This window comes from Camellia sinensis, chromosome 3 (genome assembly GCF_055761805.1).
Source record: "Camellia sinensis isolate YWXY chromosome 3, ASM5576180v1, whole genome shotgun sequence".
Lineage (NCBI taxonomy): Eukaryota > Viridiplantae > Streptophyta > Magnoliopsida > Ericales > Theaceae > Camellia > Camellia sinensis.
Window position 1 is genome coordinate 115,301,452 of NC_138963.1, and position 16,853 is coordinate 115,318,304.

The 16,853-nt window shown below is 40.0% G+C and overlaps 1 protein-coding gene across 1 annotated transcript; it reads left to right on the top strand.

Moving 5' to 3' along the window:
- The first annotated feature begins 1,699 nt into the window (after positions 1–1,699).
- LOC145821785 (uncharacterized) lies at positions 1,700–2,767 on the top strand. Its single transcript, XM_082918352.1, has 2 exons — positions 1,700–1,711; positions 2,030–2,767. The coding sequence occupies exons 1-2, from the start codon at positions 1,700–1,702 to the stop codon at positions 2,765–2,767; spliced, it is 750 nt and encodes a 249-aa protein (XP_082774478.1).
- Positions 2,768–16,853: the final 14,086 nt, after the last annotated feature.

A 16,853-nucleotide genomic window follows, 5' to 3' on the forward strand; every position in this document is an offset into this window, starting at 1 on the left:
CGAGAAAGCGAGAGAGAGAGAGAGAGTAATCACACTTGGCTCTTCTTCTTTTTCGTGAGTTTTGTTAGGGTTTTTAGAAGAGATGTTTTTTGGGGTGTGGGGGGTGTGGATTCAATTGAGTGGGTGAAATGTTTTCACAATAATAATTTTGGTATTATTTGAAGGGAGAAAAGAAATTTTAAAGGTTTTAAAATTTAAAAGTGGGGGTCCAAACAAATGAGAGGTCCAAAATAATAGATGAAAATAATAAAAATAATAATAATAAGGGTAAATTACACTTTGCTCCTTTATGTTTTTTCATTTTTCCACTTTAACACTTAAAGTTTGTTTGTATGTTTTTTTTTTTTTTTTTGTCATTTTGACTTTTCATGCTTCAAGTTTTTCCTAATTTACTTCTAAAAAAAATACCACAATGACTCTCATATAACATCAAAAATATATTATTATATTAAAGTTAAAATTTGTGTTAGAAGTGTGAATTATATATAATAAAATACAAAATATTTCTATGTGACGTGTTTGTCAACGTGTCATTTTCTGTTTAATTTTGAATAGAATTAGCTTTAAGAAAAATTAAAATATAAAGGGTTGGAGTGAGGGAAAGTAGCCAAACATAAATAGGACAAAAGTGTAATTTACCCTAATAATAAATAATAAAAAAATCAAACCCAGCGTACACGGAACGATCCCAGTTGTTGAAGCAAATTTCTTTGAACTCATCTCGTCGTTGATCACGGTGTCGTAAGTTACATTCTAACCATAGTGTACTCTAATATTTATTATTCACGACAATTACTCACTAGAATTTGAAATGTGTAGCTCCTTTTCATTTTACTCATACCATTTTCCTTTCAAATTTATACCATAATAATGTGCACTGGTTTGAGAATTTTGCTATTTTAGTAATTTTTTAATTTTTTGTTATTTTATGAGATGAAAAAAGTTATGTGCTTGGGACGATTTGTAATTTTTTTGTAGTTAAATAGATGGTTATGGGAGAAAAAGTAATTGATTGATGTGTAGAATGTGACATTTTATTTATAAAAAAATTTATTTTTATTGACTATTTTAACCAAAATTAAACATCCCAAACAAAGCCTGAATTGTTAATTATCACTCTTTTTAGCTACTAGAGAAATAATTTTATTATTTATATTATCAACACTTTTTATATTTTTTGTATTTTTTATAATTGAATGTCCAGACCAACTTACACGCACCTCGATTAATTTCAAGACTTTGAAATTTACTTTGATCGGCAAAGAAAGAGATTATAGTACAACCAAACAAAAGAAAGAAATACAAAAGAACTGTTAGCAGATGGGAATGACATCCAATCCTGTAGTGACCTAAAGTTAACGATTCGATAAATTTCAATGACTTTAAGGTTTGAGATATTTGACTTTGTATGATTCAACTCTACGACATCTTGGATAGTAAATCCTTTGGTTACCTCTCCTCCCATGAAGCCAAACATGTTGGGGTTAACAAGCTTGCCAGTTTACTTCCTCTCCCTATTCAAGTTGCCAGTGGGTATTGCAAAAGTACTTCACAAAATTCAAGCTAACTTCCTTTGGGGAGGGACTGAAATTCGTAAGAAAGTGCAGTTAATTAACTGGAAGGAGATATGCCTAAGTAAAACTAAAGGTGGGTTGGGGGTGAGAAACCTAAGCCAGGTTAATGAGTGCTTACTAGTAAAATGGTGGTGGAGGTATGGCAAGGAGGAGACAGCTCTGTGGAAAAAAGTGATATGTAATAAGTATGGAGGTTTAGGAGGCGGATGGTGTCCCCTATCTATAAGTTCAGTATGGATGTCGCACACATGGAAGGATATAATATCAGTGGCTGGAGCCAACACTGCCTTGCGTGATTTCTTCTTGCAAAATTTCAGGCTAGTTGTCGGAAATGGTAGCAGACTGCAATTCTGGAATGATAAGTGGTGCCTCAACCAAAATCTGAGTGTGCTTTTTCCCAGATTATTCACATTATCAGTTGAAAAAGATGGGAAGTTGGCTGAATTCTTCAACAGAAAGGTGTCAGCTATTGGAATCTGGTCTTCAGACGTCCCCTCCTAGCATGGGAAGAGGAGGAAGTGCAAAAGCTTAACGATTTTCTGCGGAATGCGCCTAGCCTCCAAGAAGGGGTGGTAGACTCTTGTTCATGGTTAGCTCACCCGTCAGAAGAGTTCACTGTTGCATCACTTTGGATGTGGGTGGAAGCAAGGCAAGGGGTAGATCTGACAGTCACTAGGTGCATTTGGAATAATCTAGCCCCTCCCAAAGTCCAATTCTTGAGTTGGTTAGCGTGGAAAGGAAGGATAAAATGCTCTGAATTTTTGCAACGTATTGGAGTGTTGAGTCCAAGTACCTCTGCGCTCTGTGTGTTCTGCAGAGCTGAGTTGGAGACCATTAATCATGTTTTTCTCCACTGCCCTTTTATCTGGAAATTGTGGGCCAATTTAGTGAACTGGTGGAATTACAAATGGGTTAGTCCTGGAACAGTAGAGGGACTTCTTTTGTCGTGGGCAGGTATAAGAATGAAGAAGAAGATGCTAGCTGTCTGGAAAATAATTCCGGTAGCAGTTTTGTGGTCAATGTGGAGAAGTAGAAATGACTGTTTATTTAACAAGGTACAGCCGGAGTGGAATGCTCTGGAAGAACTAATAAAGGCTAGAGTAGCTTTGTGGGTAGCCACATCTTTAAAGGGTTTTAATTATTCGGTGCACGATGTCATTTATAACCTGAAGCAAATCTGTCTCTGTGTGTAGTATTGGCTGTTTTCTGGCTTTTTGTTTGCTGGTCTGATTCTGGTCTGATTACGCCACTGGTCTGTATCTGCGCCCTGGTCTGAGTCTGCTGCTGGTATGCATCTGTGTTATTATGTGGGGTTGCATTATGTTGAATCTGTGTTATTTGTTGGGTTGCAACATTTGTTGAATCTGTGTTTTGTTGCTGGTCTGATTCTGGTCTGATTGCCATTGGTCTATATCTGTGTTATGTATCTGATTCTGGTCTGATTCTGTATCTGATTGCCATTGGTCTGCATCTGTGTTATTATGTTGGGTTGCATCTGCTGATATAAATTTGTCTTGAAGCTGTTTGGGTATGCATCTGTGTTATTAACAACACAGATGGTTGGGTATGCATCTGTGGTATTATGCTTTGGTGCATAGGTAGTGGGTACATGCTGCTTGGCTATGAGGTCTGCTGGTCTGGGTGGACACTATTGTTGGTTGGTCACTGGGTGGCTCATACTCTGCTAGTGTTGGTTGGTCACTGGTATATCAGTTGTGTATATCAGTTGGTTTCTTTGTTCCATTTTAATTTAGTCTATCCTTTAGCTTGTTCTTCCTTCCTGCTCTCTCTTGTTGGTTCCTCACCAGCTGGCGCTTGGTGCTTTTTTAGCACCAAGCTCCTCTTTATTGATGTAATATTGCACCCTGTATGTTTCATCAATAAAGATTTCATTTTTGCCGATCAAAAAAAAAAAAAAAAAAAAAAAAAAAAAAAAAAAAGTCGGTCAAACACGTGTAATTATTTTGAATAAAGTAATAATGTACAATAAAAAAGTATATACAAAAAATTTAGGGTAAATTACAAATAGACCTCTTAAAATTTGTTTAAAATACAGATTATCCCTCATGCTTTGAAAAATTACAAATACTCTATTGTTAGAATTTTTTATTTGACAGAATTAATTGAAAATTCCTAACTACTTTTCTATAATAATGATAAAATTACTTAAATTATTAACTGAAATAAATTTCTAATATCATTAAAAAAAATACTAATTAGTTGATTATTTATTAATAAAAGAGACCATTTGTTATAAAATTGAAAACTTGAAGGGGCGAGATATAATTTCCAAAACCACATAGAACAAATCATATTTTAAACAAACTTCAAGAGTATATTTATAAATATATATATATATATATATATATAAAACGATGTTTTGAGTTGTGAGTCTATCACTTTAAAACTAAAAAATTCATTAAAATGTCTTTTAAAAAAAAACTATTGTCTCGTGTCATTATGAGATTGATGTTTAAAAATTATTGCAGAAAATGTTTTCCTGATTTTATAATATGCAAGGTTTGAATACAAGACTAGTTATAATATCATCTTGAATTTTTAACCACAAAATTATCTAAACTTATATTATTCAAAAATGATAATTTTATTATTTTTAATATACCATATATTAAAATTGTAGATTAATTAGTTTCAAATGATTATACATTTTTTAAAAAGCTGGACTTTAATCAAGTTTAAATTTAATGGGCACGTGAGGGGTCTATCTGAGAGAGAGAAAAAAAAAAAAAAAACTTCAAATGATATTTTTCATTTCAGTTACACACTTACAACACTTGACTAGTTCACTTATATACACAGATGCATTGTTCACTCTAACTAAGTTTGTTACAAAATTTGTTGTGAATTTGTTACAAGAAAATGATCTCATATAATCAAACTATAGGCTTGTACTATTCCCTTAACATTCATACCAATGGCTGACGTACAACTACCATACAAAGCAGTCTTAGTAGGTCTCCTATGTGCACCTGAAGAGAACCTCAAGATCTCAGATTTACTGACAACTATTGGATCATGACTTATACCAACCGCTATAGCTGAAGGTATAGCAGATGTAGCTGGAGATGGAGATGTAGCAGGTGTAGTTAGAGTAGCTGGAGTAGCTGGAGCTGCTGGAGCTGAACACTTATCAGTCTCCCTTAAGCTAAAAGGTAGGAGACCAACTAAAAGCTTGGACTGGAAAAAAAGAAAACAAGAAACAGGAAGAGATTTTGTAAAAATGTCAGCCACTTGATCAGAAGAAGCCACATGACGAATAAGAAGTTTCTTCGCCAAGGCTTTTTCACGCACAAAGTGGTAATCAATTTCAATGTGCTTGGTCCAAGCATAAAACACCGAGTTGACAGCAAGAGAAAGAGCAGACAAGTTATCACACTAGAGAACAGGAACTGAAGAAGGACTAATATGCAGATCTTTAAGAAGCATTTGAAGCCAAGCAACTTCAGCACTAGCAAGGGCCATAGCCCTATATTCGGCTTCAGTAGAAGATCGAGCAACAGTTGGTTGTTTCTTAGCAGCCCAAGACACCGAGTTAGGTCCAAGAAAGATGCAAAAACCTAAGGTAGAACGTCTATCACATGGACTACCAGCCTAGTCAGCATCAGAGAAAACATGTAGATCAAATGCACCAGAGGAAAAGATCAAACCAGACTGTAAAGAACCTTTAACAAACCGTAAAATCTGCTTAGCCATAGCAAAGTGAGCTTGAGTAGGACTGTGCATATACTGACAGGCTTGGTTGACAGCAGATACCAAATCAAGACGAGTAATAGTCAAGTATTGAAGACCACCAACAAGACTGCAATAAAGAGCAGGATTAGAGAAGAGAACATCAGAAGAAGAGACAGCAGGTTTAGCAGAAAGAGGAGAAGAAGCTGGCTTGAAATCAGTCATGCCAGCACACTTGAGAAGAGTAGAGGTATACTGAGATTGAGACAAAAAATAACTAGAAGAAGTAGAAGTAACAGAAATACCAAGGAAATAGGAGAGGCTGCCTAATTCCTTAAGGGAAAAAGCTGAATGTAACTGAGAAATGAGGTGTTGAAGATGAGAAGGAGAACTCCCAGTAATAAGAATAGCATCCACATAAACCAAAAGATAGGTTAATAAGGGAGAAGAGGCTTGAACAAATAGAGAATTGTCACAATGACTATTGATAAAACCAAAAGAAAGCAAGAAATTAGAGAAAGTGGAAAACCAAGCTTGTGGAGCTTGTTTCAAACCATAGAGAGACTTGTTAAGCTTGCAAACATAGGTAGGAAATTGAGAATGAACAAAACCAGGAGGCTGAGACATGAAAACATCTTCTTTAAGGTGGCCATGAAGAAAAGCATTGGAGACATCCAATTGTTGAATAGGCTAGTTATAGTGGAGAACAATACAAAGAAAAACTCTGATGGTAGGCAACTTAGCAGCTGGACTAAAAGCGCCTAAGAAATCAATGCCTACTTCCTAAAGATAGCCCTTAGCAACAAGTCTAGATTTGTACGTAACAATCGAACCATCTGAGCCTTTTTTAATCCGAAACACCCATTTGCAACCAACAATATTTTGAGTAGGAGAAGGTGGGACAAGAGTCCAAGTATGCTGATCTTGTAAGGAAATAAATTTCTCAAGCATAGAATTAAACCAATGAGAACATTGAAGAGCTTCTTTATAAGATTGTGGTTCATAGATAAAAGGAGAAGTGGAAGAAGAATAAGAAGGAGCAGTTAGACCAAATTGAGAAGAAGTGGCAGCAGCTTTAGCTCGAGTAACCATAGAATGGGAATTAGTGGAAGCAGGAGGAGGTAAGATTGGAATAGTAAGATGAATACTAGGTGGAGAAGAAGAAATAGGAGAGGAAAGAAAACCAGGAGCTGTAGAAAAGGATGTAGAAGAAGAAGAGGCTGAACCAGGGAAGACAAAACTAGGAGATGCAGAACTTGAAGCATTGAGAGTAGAAGAAGATGACTCAGACATAAGACAATTAGAACTAGCAAGAGGAAGAGAATGAGATAAAACAAAATGAGAAGGAGGAACAGAAGATGTAGGACCCCAGAAAAATGAAGAAATAGCATCCTTAGAAGAAAGGAGAGGAGGAATAGATGAAGATGAGGAAACAGAAGGAAAAGAGAGCTCATCAAAAATGACATGTCTGGAGATATAAACAGTGCCAGAAAAAGGATCCAAACACTTGTAACCCTTGTAACTAGGATGATAGCCAATAAGCACACAAGCCTTTGATCTAGGCTCCAACTTATGAGAGGTATAGGGACGTAACCATGGATAACGTTTACACCCAAATACCTTGAGAAATGCATAGTTTGGAGCAGTCTTGTATAAAACTTCAAAAGGACTAATGTAGACACCCCATTTTTGACCGTCCTCAAGACTTGGACGTCACCGCTTGAACACTCAGTGATCATCCTTGTTTGTGTTTGTCTTGAGTTCCCGAAGGTCTTGGCTACGCGCCTTGCCTCAGGATCTCTCAACTCGACTGTTTTGTGTCTGGTTTTGTACCAAACACATGTGTTTTTCCTTTGAGGGGCAGGTAATGGCTTGTTGACCATCCCCATACATCACCGGCCATGGCTTGAGGCCACCGGCCACTGGTTTGTTGCCACCGGCCAAATATTTGGCCGACCGGCACTCTTTGTAGTTGACCGGCCATCTATTTTGGTCAAATTACATTTCTGGCCGGCCAACCACTGTGCATCTGCTTTTGCATATATTTTTATGCCAGCTGTGCTAGCTGGCATACTGTCACGACCCCAAACCGCCCCTAGTAGTTTGGTGCCGTGATGGCCAGTAATCCGAGATTACCGAAGGCCAACTTTCAAAAGCTTACTCAATCAAAATATAATAAACGGGGCTCACAAATGCGGAAGCAATAAATCAAATACAAGTCGTCCATAAGAGCAGTGCATAGATCAAATGTAATGACATACATCTTTGCATAACTTTACAACTTGAATACAACAAAGTAAAATACATATTACATCTTGATCAAAAGGCTTCTCGAGCCGACATATACAAAATACAGTGAATACAAGCCAAGAAGCATGATTTTCAAGATTCGTCGACATAAAAAAAATAAATGACATCGCCGACGTGAATACAAAACAAGGCCGACATAATCATGGATCCAAAACAAGCTTTCAAAAACATATTCTAGGCGTCGCCGACGTCCTGCTCATCACCTACATATATAGAGAGAGGGTGAGCTTGGATACTCAGTGAATGGTACAAATAATAAAGGTTTAGCATGAACAATAGCCGAAGTCTTTTCCAAACAAAACATGCCATGACCATACGAATATTAGCCGAGATCCTTTCGGAGCAAAACACATCAAAACTTTATCAAAACAAGAGATGAACCGTATTCATTTATCAAGTCTTACAAGTCTCAAGGGATGCTTACTGGCATCGGCAAAACACAAATCAAGCTTTCCGAACAAACAAATCCACGCGGTAAACCGTCAGTGCCAAAACAAAGACTGCATGATCCGTAATCGATTAGTCAAAGGTACTGTGAAAGTTTATAGTCCTCCAGCACAAGGGACTTGTGTTACTTAAGCCCGTAGCTCTTTTTAACACGATGGAACTTGTGTTACTTAGGCCCGTAGCCCGCTTTAACATGATGGAACTTGTGTTACTTAGGCCCGTAGCCCGCTTTAACACAGTAGTTTTTCCAAGAAAGGACCGTATCCTTTTTATATTTAGTGCTGCGAAAGTTTAGAGTCCTCCAGCACAAGGGACTTTTCAAGGATGACATCAAAAACAAAGCTTATACTTGATACATCAAAACATAGCTATTCATCCATGCTTAACAAATACTTTCGTCAAAACAAAGCAAAGCAAGATTTATCAAAATAGTATAACATAGCTTTATTAAAAATACCACTCACATAGATCTCCTCGGGTGTAGGCTCAAAGCAAAGATCAAGGACCTACAATCACATGGCAATCACATCCTCAAAACAAGCTTTATATGCATGCAAATGATCCCGGCATTATCACCAGATCCAAGTCAATAGCAAAGCAAAACATGTTGGGAGTTTAAACACTGCTCCCGTCTCATGAAAACACACTGGGTACCAACCAGGTCTCTGCCGAGGTCCTACACCTCCCTGCCGAGGTGTGGTCCCGATGGCCTCATCCAAAAGCAAAGTCGGGAAAACCTAGGTTTCCCTTTGAAGAACATGAAGAACATGATGAGCATGATCATGAGGAAGATGAATGCTAGATCATAACTTGTTACAAAAATCTGAGATTTCATGCCATGAGTTCAAAACATGGACCCGGGTACCCATACAAGAAGGTCATGCAAGAACAAACACAAAACATGGTTCTTGTTCCAAACTTTCGGATCAAAACAAGACTTTTCTTCAAGAACACATGAATACTATCTTTCTCTTCCGAAACCAACTTCAAATCGATGCATGACATGCAAAACAAATTCGATCATGCAATGCAGCTAGATGATCAATAACAACAACCAGAGTAGATTAAGATTCTTACCCCAAAGCTCGAATCTAACGGCTCAACTCCAAAGGTCAACTCGAAAATCTACTCTCTCACTCTAAAACTCCTTCTCCCTCTTCTTGAACTTCTCTCTCTTCAAGAACAAAACTTGCAACAAAATGATACAAAAGAATGATATGTTTACAGGCCTGCCGGCTGACTTATCCTTCAGCTCGGACACGTGGCGCTTCCGGGTTGGTTCAACTCAAAAGGTGACTGATTGATAAGACAACTCTATGACAAAGCGTATGCAGCAAGCTAAGGCAAGACACATCGGCAAGTAATGACATCGGCCAAAGTCAAAGCTTCGGCAACAGGGTAACAAAGACATCGGCTAGGGAGGACGACACTTAACTAACCTGTGCCACACCTCGGCCTGGGTGTTCCACACCTCGGTCTAGGCCATACCTGCCCAAGGACAAGGATCACTAAGTGCAAAACATCTCGACCAACATGCCCGGGGTGAAGATGGGGGTCGACCAAGTGGTTCCAAAACAGTTCTAAGTACAAAGGTTCAGAGGTGAACTAAGCTCAAGATGACCTCGGCTACACACCAAGCAAGGAACAAAATCATGCAAGCAACACTTAAACAAAACAAGGCAAGGCAAAACTTGCAAAACAACATAACAAGACAAGATCATGCATGAATGTATGCAAGTATGACAAGAGTAAGGTGAGGGTTGCTACAGTCTACCCCCCTTAAAGAAGTTTGGTCCCCAAACTTGAGTTACCTTGCTCAATAAACAATTCCGGATAACGGATTCTCACATCCTCTTCCTTTTCCCACATGGTTTCTGTGCCATAATGCTCCTTCCATTTGACCTTTACCATTGGTATCGATTTGTTGCTCAACTGCCTCACTTGCCTGTCAATAATCCTCATTGGTTTCTCCTCGTAGCCCAAATCCTCATTAATCGTAATCCCAGAATGATCAATTATGTGTAGTGGATCTCGGATGTACTTCCTCAACATCGAAACATGAAACACATTGTGGACTTGGCTTAAATCTGGCGGCAAAGCAAGTCTGTAGGCGACGAGGTTAATTCTCTCAAGAATTTCAAACGGTCCAATATACCGGGGTGCTAATTTACCTTTCTTTCCAAATCTTGAAACTCCTGTCATCGGCGAGATCCTCAAAAATACATGATCCCCAACCTCGAATTCTAGCTCCCTTCTCCTCTGGTCGGCATAACTCTTCTGTCGACTCTGCGCGGTTCTAATCCTCTGCTGAATGAGCTTAATCTTTTCGGTCATTCCTTGAACTAACTCGGGGCCAATCATAGCTATATCTCCCACCTCGGCCCAACATATCGGCGACCTGCACTCCCTTCCATACAAAGCTTCGTACGGCGCCATTCTAATGCTGGCTTGATAACTGTTGTTGTATGCGAATTCTACTAATGGCAGATGCGATTCCCAACTTCCCTTGAAATCCATTACACACATTCTAAGCATATCCTCAAGTGTCTGAATGGTTCTTTCCGTTTGCCCATCAGTCTGGGGGTGAAAAGCTGTGCTAAACCTCAACTCAGTCCCCAAGGCTCCTTGCAAGCTCTGCTAAAATCTGGAAACGAATTTCGAATCTCGGTCTGATACAATAGACAGCGGCACACCGTGAAGTCTAATAATCTCATTCATATACAGTTCGGCAAGTCCGTCGGCATTGAACGTAGTTTTAACTGGCAAGAAGTGTGCTGACTTAGTTAACATGTCAACGATAACCCAAATTGAATCCATACCTCTTTGCGTCCTTGGCAAACCCACCACAAAATCCATGGAGATGTGTTCCCATTTCCACTCAGGAATTGGCAAGGGTTGAAGAAGTCCTGCTGGTCTTTGGTGTTCTGCCTTCACTTGCTGACAACACAGACACTGGAATACGAACTCAGCTATTTCTCTTTTCATATTTGGCCACCAGAAGGTCCGCTTCACATCTTGATACATCTTGGTGCTTCATGGATGAACGGCAAATTTGGAGTTGTGGGATTCTTGCAAAATCTTCCTTTTTAACTCTGGGATGTCGGCCACGCATAACCTTCCTTCAAATTTGAGTACTTGATTTTCGATGGTGTATCCTGATCTCGGCTTTGTGACAATCTCCTCGGCTACTTTCTTGAAGAATTTATCCTCCATCTGTCTTGTCTTTACCTCATCAACAATAGTCGGCTCCACTACTATCATGGTCAAACACGCCAAATTTCCATCTGACTTCCTACTCAAAGCGTCGGCCACGCTGTTAGCTTTACCTGGGTGATATTGAATTTGCATATCATAGTCTTTCAACAACTCAAGCCACCTTCTCTGTCTCAAATTCAATTCCTTCTGAGTGAACAGGTACTTTAAACTCTTATGATCTGTAAAAACCTGACAAGAAGCTCCATACAAATAGTGACGCCAAATCTTTAAAGCAAATACGGCGGCTGCTAGCTCCAAATCATGGGTGGGATAGTTCCTTTCATGTGGCTTTAACTGACGAGATGCATATGCTATGACTTTACCCTTTTGCATCAGTACGCAACCCAAACCCTTATGCGATGCATCACTATAGATATGAAACTCTTCATTACCAGATGGAAGTACGAGTACTGGTGCTGTAACTAACCTCGTCTTCAGTTCCTGGAAAGCTGACTCCCGATCTTTAGTCCATTCATACAGTGCTCCCTTCTTAGTCAATTGTGTCAATGGAATTGCAATAATTGAGAAATCCTTCACAAACTTCCTGTAATAACCTGCCAAACCCAGAAAATTACGAATCTCGGACACATTAGTCGACCTCGGCCAATTTACTACGGCCTCAATTTTGCTAGGATCAACCGAGATACCCTCTTCATTAATCACATGACCCAAGAATGAGATAGTAGGAAGCCAAAACTCACACTTGTTAAACTTAGCATACAATTTCCGGTCTCTCAAAATCTGTAAGGCAAGTCTCAAATGATTTTCATGTTCAGTTTTACTCTTGGAATAGATCAATATATCATCAATGAAGAAAACTACAAACTCATCTAAATATGGCTTGAAGACTCTGTTCATTAAATCCATAAATGCAGCAGGGGCATTGGTCACCCCAAAAGGCATTACTAAAAACTCGTAGTGGCCATATCTTGTCCGAAAAGCAGTCTTCTCAACATCTTCGGCTTTAACTTTAAGCTGGTGGTAACCAGACCTAAGGTCAATCTTAGAAAAGACTCGTGCTCCTTGTAATTGGTCAAGCAAATCATCAATCCTAGGTAATGGGTACTTGTTCTTAATGGTGACCTTATTAAGTTCTCTGTAATCGATACAAAGACGGAGTGTGCCATCCTTTTTCTTAACAAATAAAACAGGTGCTCCCCATGGTAAAGTGCTCGGCCTAATAAAACCCTTATCCAACAATTCTTGTAATTGCAGTTTCAATTCCCAAAGTTCAGCTGGGGCCATCCTGTAGGGTGTTTTGGAGATCGGCTGGGTTCCTGGCATGATATCAACAGTAAACTCTATCTCTCTATCGGCTAAGCGGCCAGGAAATTCGTTCGGGAAGACGTCGGGGAATTCATTAACAACTGGGATGTCGGCTAAATTAACACTTCCATTCTGATCACCCAGTATACTACACAAGTAGCCTCGACACCCCTTCTGAATTAACTTATAGGCCTTAATGGACGAAATCAAGTAAGGTGGGGGCACTATCCCCTTACCCTGGAAAATAATCTCAGCTAGGATTGGGGGTCTCAGTGTGACACTTTTCGAAACACAACTAATAGATGCATGATTTGCGACTAACCAATCCATTCCCAGTATAACATCAAAATGAGTTATGTCCAGAGGCATTAAATCTACTAACAATTCAACATTCTCAATCACAACAACACATGCTCTATAAATGGATGCAACAATCATAGATCTCCCATATAGAGTAGACACAGATAATACATAATCAAGGGGTTCTAGTTCTCTATTAATCTTCTCGGCAAACTTAGCAGATACAAACGAATGCGTAGAACCCGAATCAATCAACACATAGGCATTTTGGGAGCAAATTAGGAGTATACCTGACACCACTGTCTCAGCATTCTGAGTGTCTCCTGGTACTAGCGCAAATACTATGCCCTGTCTCATCTGTCCTTTTCCAACATTACCCTTCTGGACGGAACCCGAGATATTCTCACCTTTCTTGTTATTGTCAGCCTTTGTCTTAGGGAAATCTTTCACGTAATGACCCATTTCACCACATTCATAACAAGCTCCAGACGTCTGATAACAGACCCCGAAATGTTGCTTCCCACAATCCGAACACGTCGGTTTAGCATTACCTTCCTGCCTTAGGTTACCAGCACTGCCCATGTTCGTCTTCTTCTTGGTGCCCAGCTGTGCTCGGCGATTGTCATAGTTCTGTCTCTTTCGCTGGTTCTCCCCCGAGCTCTGGTATCGATTCAGGTTAGCTTCGGCCAGAATGGCTTTGTCCAACACTTCAGCGTAAGTCGGCATATTGTGCAAGTTAACCCGGTCTTGAATCGGTCCGCGAAGCCCACTCTCGAACTTCCTGGCCTTCATGTATTCATCGTTGGCCATGTGAGGTGCAAACCTCGCCAACTCAGTAAAAGCGCGGTCGTATTCCGCCACTGTTCGGTTGCCTTGCGTCAAAGTCTGAAATTCGGTAGCCTTGCGGTTTCGAACACTTAGGGGAAAGTGTTTGTTGTAGAACAACTCTAAGAATCGGGTCCAGGTCAGATCTGGATTGCTTTCTCGAACCATCATCCACCATCTGCGAGCGTCATCATCTAACGTGAATGCTGCCAACGTCACCTTCTGAGCGTTGGTGCTAGGAAAGATCTCGAACAACTTTTCCATTTCCAAAACCCACGCCTCAGCCTTCATTGGCTCTATACCCCCAGAGATTCTCGGTGGTTTCATTTTCTTGAACTCCCTGATTAAAGCTATTGTGCCATCCCCATATAAGGCTGGATGCGGAGGAACTTGCGGCACTGGAGGAGGTGGATGCGGAACTACATTTCGGCCGTTAGTCTGCTCGGCCTGAGTCAACGTGGCACTAGCGTACTGCTGTCTTGTTTGCCTCAACTCGCGGGCCAAACCTTCAACTAATCTTTCCAATTTGTCCAATCTGTCTTCGGGCTGATCCCGGCCAATTGGAGGTCTACCTCTCCTCATGATGCTATGAGCATGCAAAGTGTGACTTTAAAACAAATAAGCAAATAACCACGTAGGCAAGTAACAAGTAGGTATGTCAAGACAATGCACACCTCGTTCAAATAGCAAGCACCATGATGCAATCCTAACATCTTTCTAAGGGAAATCCTATGCTCTTCAGGACTCAAAGCGTCTGAATGATGTATACTCAGGAACTTGTGCTCTGATACCATTCTGTCACGACCCCAAACCGCCCCTAGTAGTTTGGTGCCATGATGGCCAGTAATCCGAGATTACCGAAGGCCAACTTTCAAAAGCTTACTCAATCAGAATATAATAAACGGGGCTCACAAATGCGGAAGCAATAAATCAAATACAAGTCGTCCATAAGAGCAGTGCATAGATCAAATGTAATGACATACATCTTTGCATAACTTTACAACTTGAATACAACAAAGTAAAATACGTATTACATCTTGATCAAAAGGCTTCTCGAGCCGACATATACAAAATACAGTGAATACAAGCCAAGAAGCATGATTTTCAAGATTCGCCGACATAAAAAAAATAAATGACATCGCCGACGTGAATACAAAACAAGGCCGACATAATCATGGATCCAAAACAAGCTTTCAAAAACACATTCTAGGCGTCGCCGACGTCCTGCTCATCACCTACATATATCTAGAGAGGGTGAGCTTGGATACTCAGTGAATGGTACAAATAATAAAGGTTTAGCATGAACAATAGCCGAAGTCTTTTCCAAACAAAACATGCCAAGACCATACGAATATTAGCCGAGATCCTTTCGGAGCAAAACACATCAAAACTTTATCAAAACAAGAGATGAACCGTATTCATTTATCAAGTCTTACAAGTCTCAAGGGATGCTTACTGGCATCAGCAAAACACAAATCAAGATTTCCGAACAAACAAATCCACGCGGTAAACCGTCAGTGCCAAAACAAAGACTGCACGATCCGTAATCGATTAGTCAAAGGTACTGTGAAAGTTTATAGTCCTCCAGCACAAGGGACTTGTGTTACTTAAGCCCGTAGCTCTTTTTAACACGATGGAACTTGTGTTACTTAGGCCCGTAGCCCGCTTTAACATGATGGAACTTGTGTTACTTAGGCCCGTTGCCCGCTTTAACACTGTAGTTTTTCCAAGAATGGACCGTATCCTTTTTATATTTAGTGCTGCGAAAGTTTAGAGTCCTCCAGCACAAGGGACTTTTCAGGGATGACATCAAAAACAAAGCTGATACTTGATACATCAAAACAGAGCTATTCATTCATGCTTAACAAATACTTTCGTCAAAACAAAGCAAAGCAAGATTTATCAAAACAGTATAACATAGCTTTATTAAAAATACCACTCACATAGATCTCCTCGGGTGTAGGCTTAAAGCAAAGATCAAGGACCTACAATCACATGGCAATCACATGCTCAAAACAAGCTTTATATGCATGCAAATGATCCCGGCATTCTCACCAGATCCAAGTCAATAGCAAAGCAAAACATGCTGGGAGTTTAAACACTGCTCCCGTCTCATGAAAACACACTGGGTACCAACCAGGTCTCTGCCGAGGTCCTATACCTCCTTGCCGAGGTGTGGTCCCGATGGCCTCATTCAAAAGCAAAGTCGGGAAAACCTGGGTTTCCCTTTAAAGAACATGAAGAACATGATGAACATGATCATGAGGAAGATGAATGCAAGATCATAACTTGTTACAAAAATCTGAGATTTCATGCCATGAGTTCAAAACATGGACCCGGGTACCCATACAAGAAGGTCATGCAAGAACAAACACAAAACATGGTTCTTGTTCCAAACTTTCGGATCAAAACGAGACTTTTCTTTAAGAGCACATGAATACTATCTTTCTCTTCCGAAACCAACTTCAAATCGAAGCATGACATGCAAAACAAATTCGATCATGCAATGCATCTAGATGATCAATAACAACAACCAGAGTAGATTAAGATTCTTAACCCAAAGCTCGAATCTAACGACTCAACTCCAAAGGTCAACTCGAAAATCTACTCTCTCACTCTAAAACTCCTTCTCCCTCTTCTTGAACTTCTCTCTCTTCAAGAACAAAACTTGCAACAAAATGATACAAAAGAATGATATGTTTATAGGCCTGCCGGCTGACTTATCCTTCAGCTCGGACACGTGGCGCTTCCGGGTTGGTTCAACTCAAAAGATGACTGATTGATAAGACAACTCTATGACAAAGCGTATGCAGCAAGCTAAGGCAAGACACATCGGCAAGTAATGACATCGGCCAAAGTCAAAGCTTCGGCAACAGGGTAACAAAGACATCGGCTAGGGAGGATGACACTTGACTAAGCTGTGCCACACCTCGGCCTAGGTGTGCCACACCTCGGTCTAGGCCATACCTGTCCAAGGACAAGGATCACTAAGTGCAAAACATCTCGGCAAACATGCCCGAGGTGAAGATGGGGGTCGACCAAGTGGTTCCAAAATAGTTCTAAGTACAAAGGTTTAGAGGTGAACTAAGCTCAAGATGACCTCGGCTACACACCAAGCAAGAAACAAAATCATGCAAGCAACACTTAAACAAAACAAGGCAAGGCAAAACTTGCAAAACAACATAA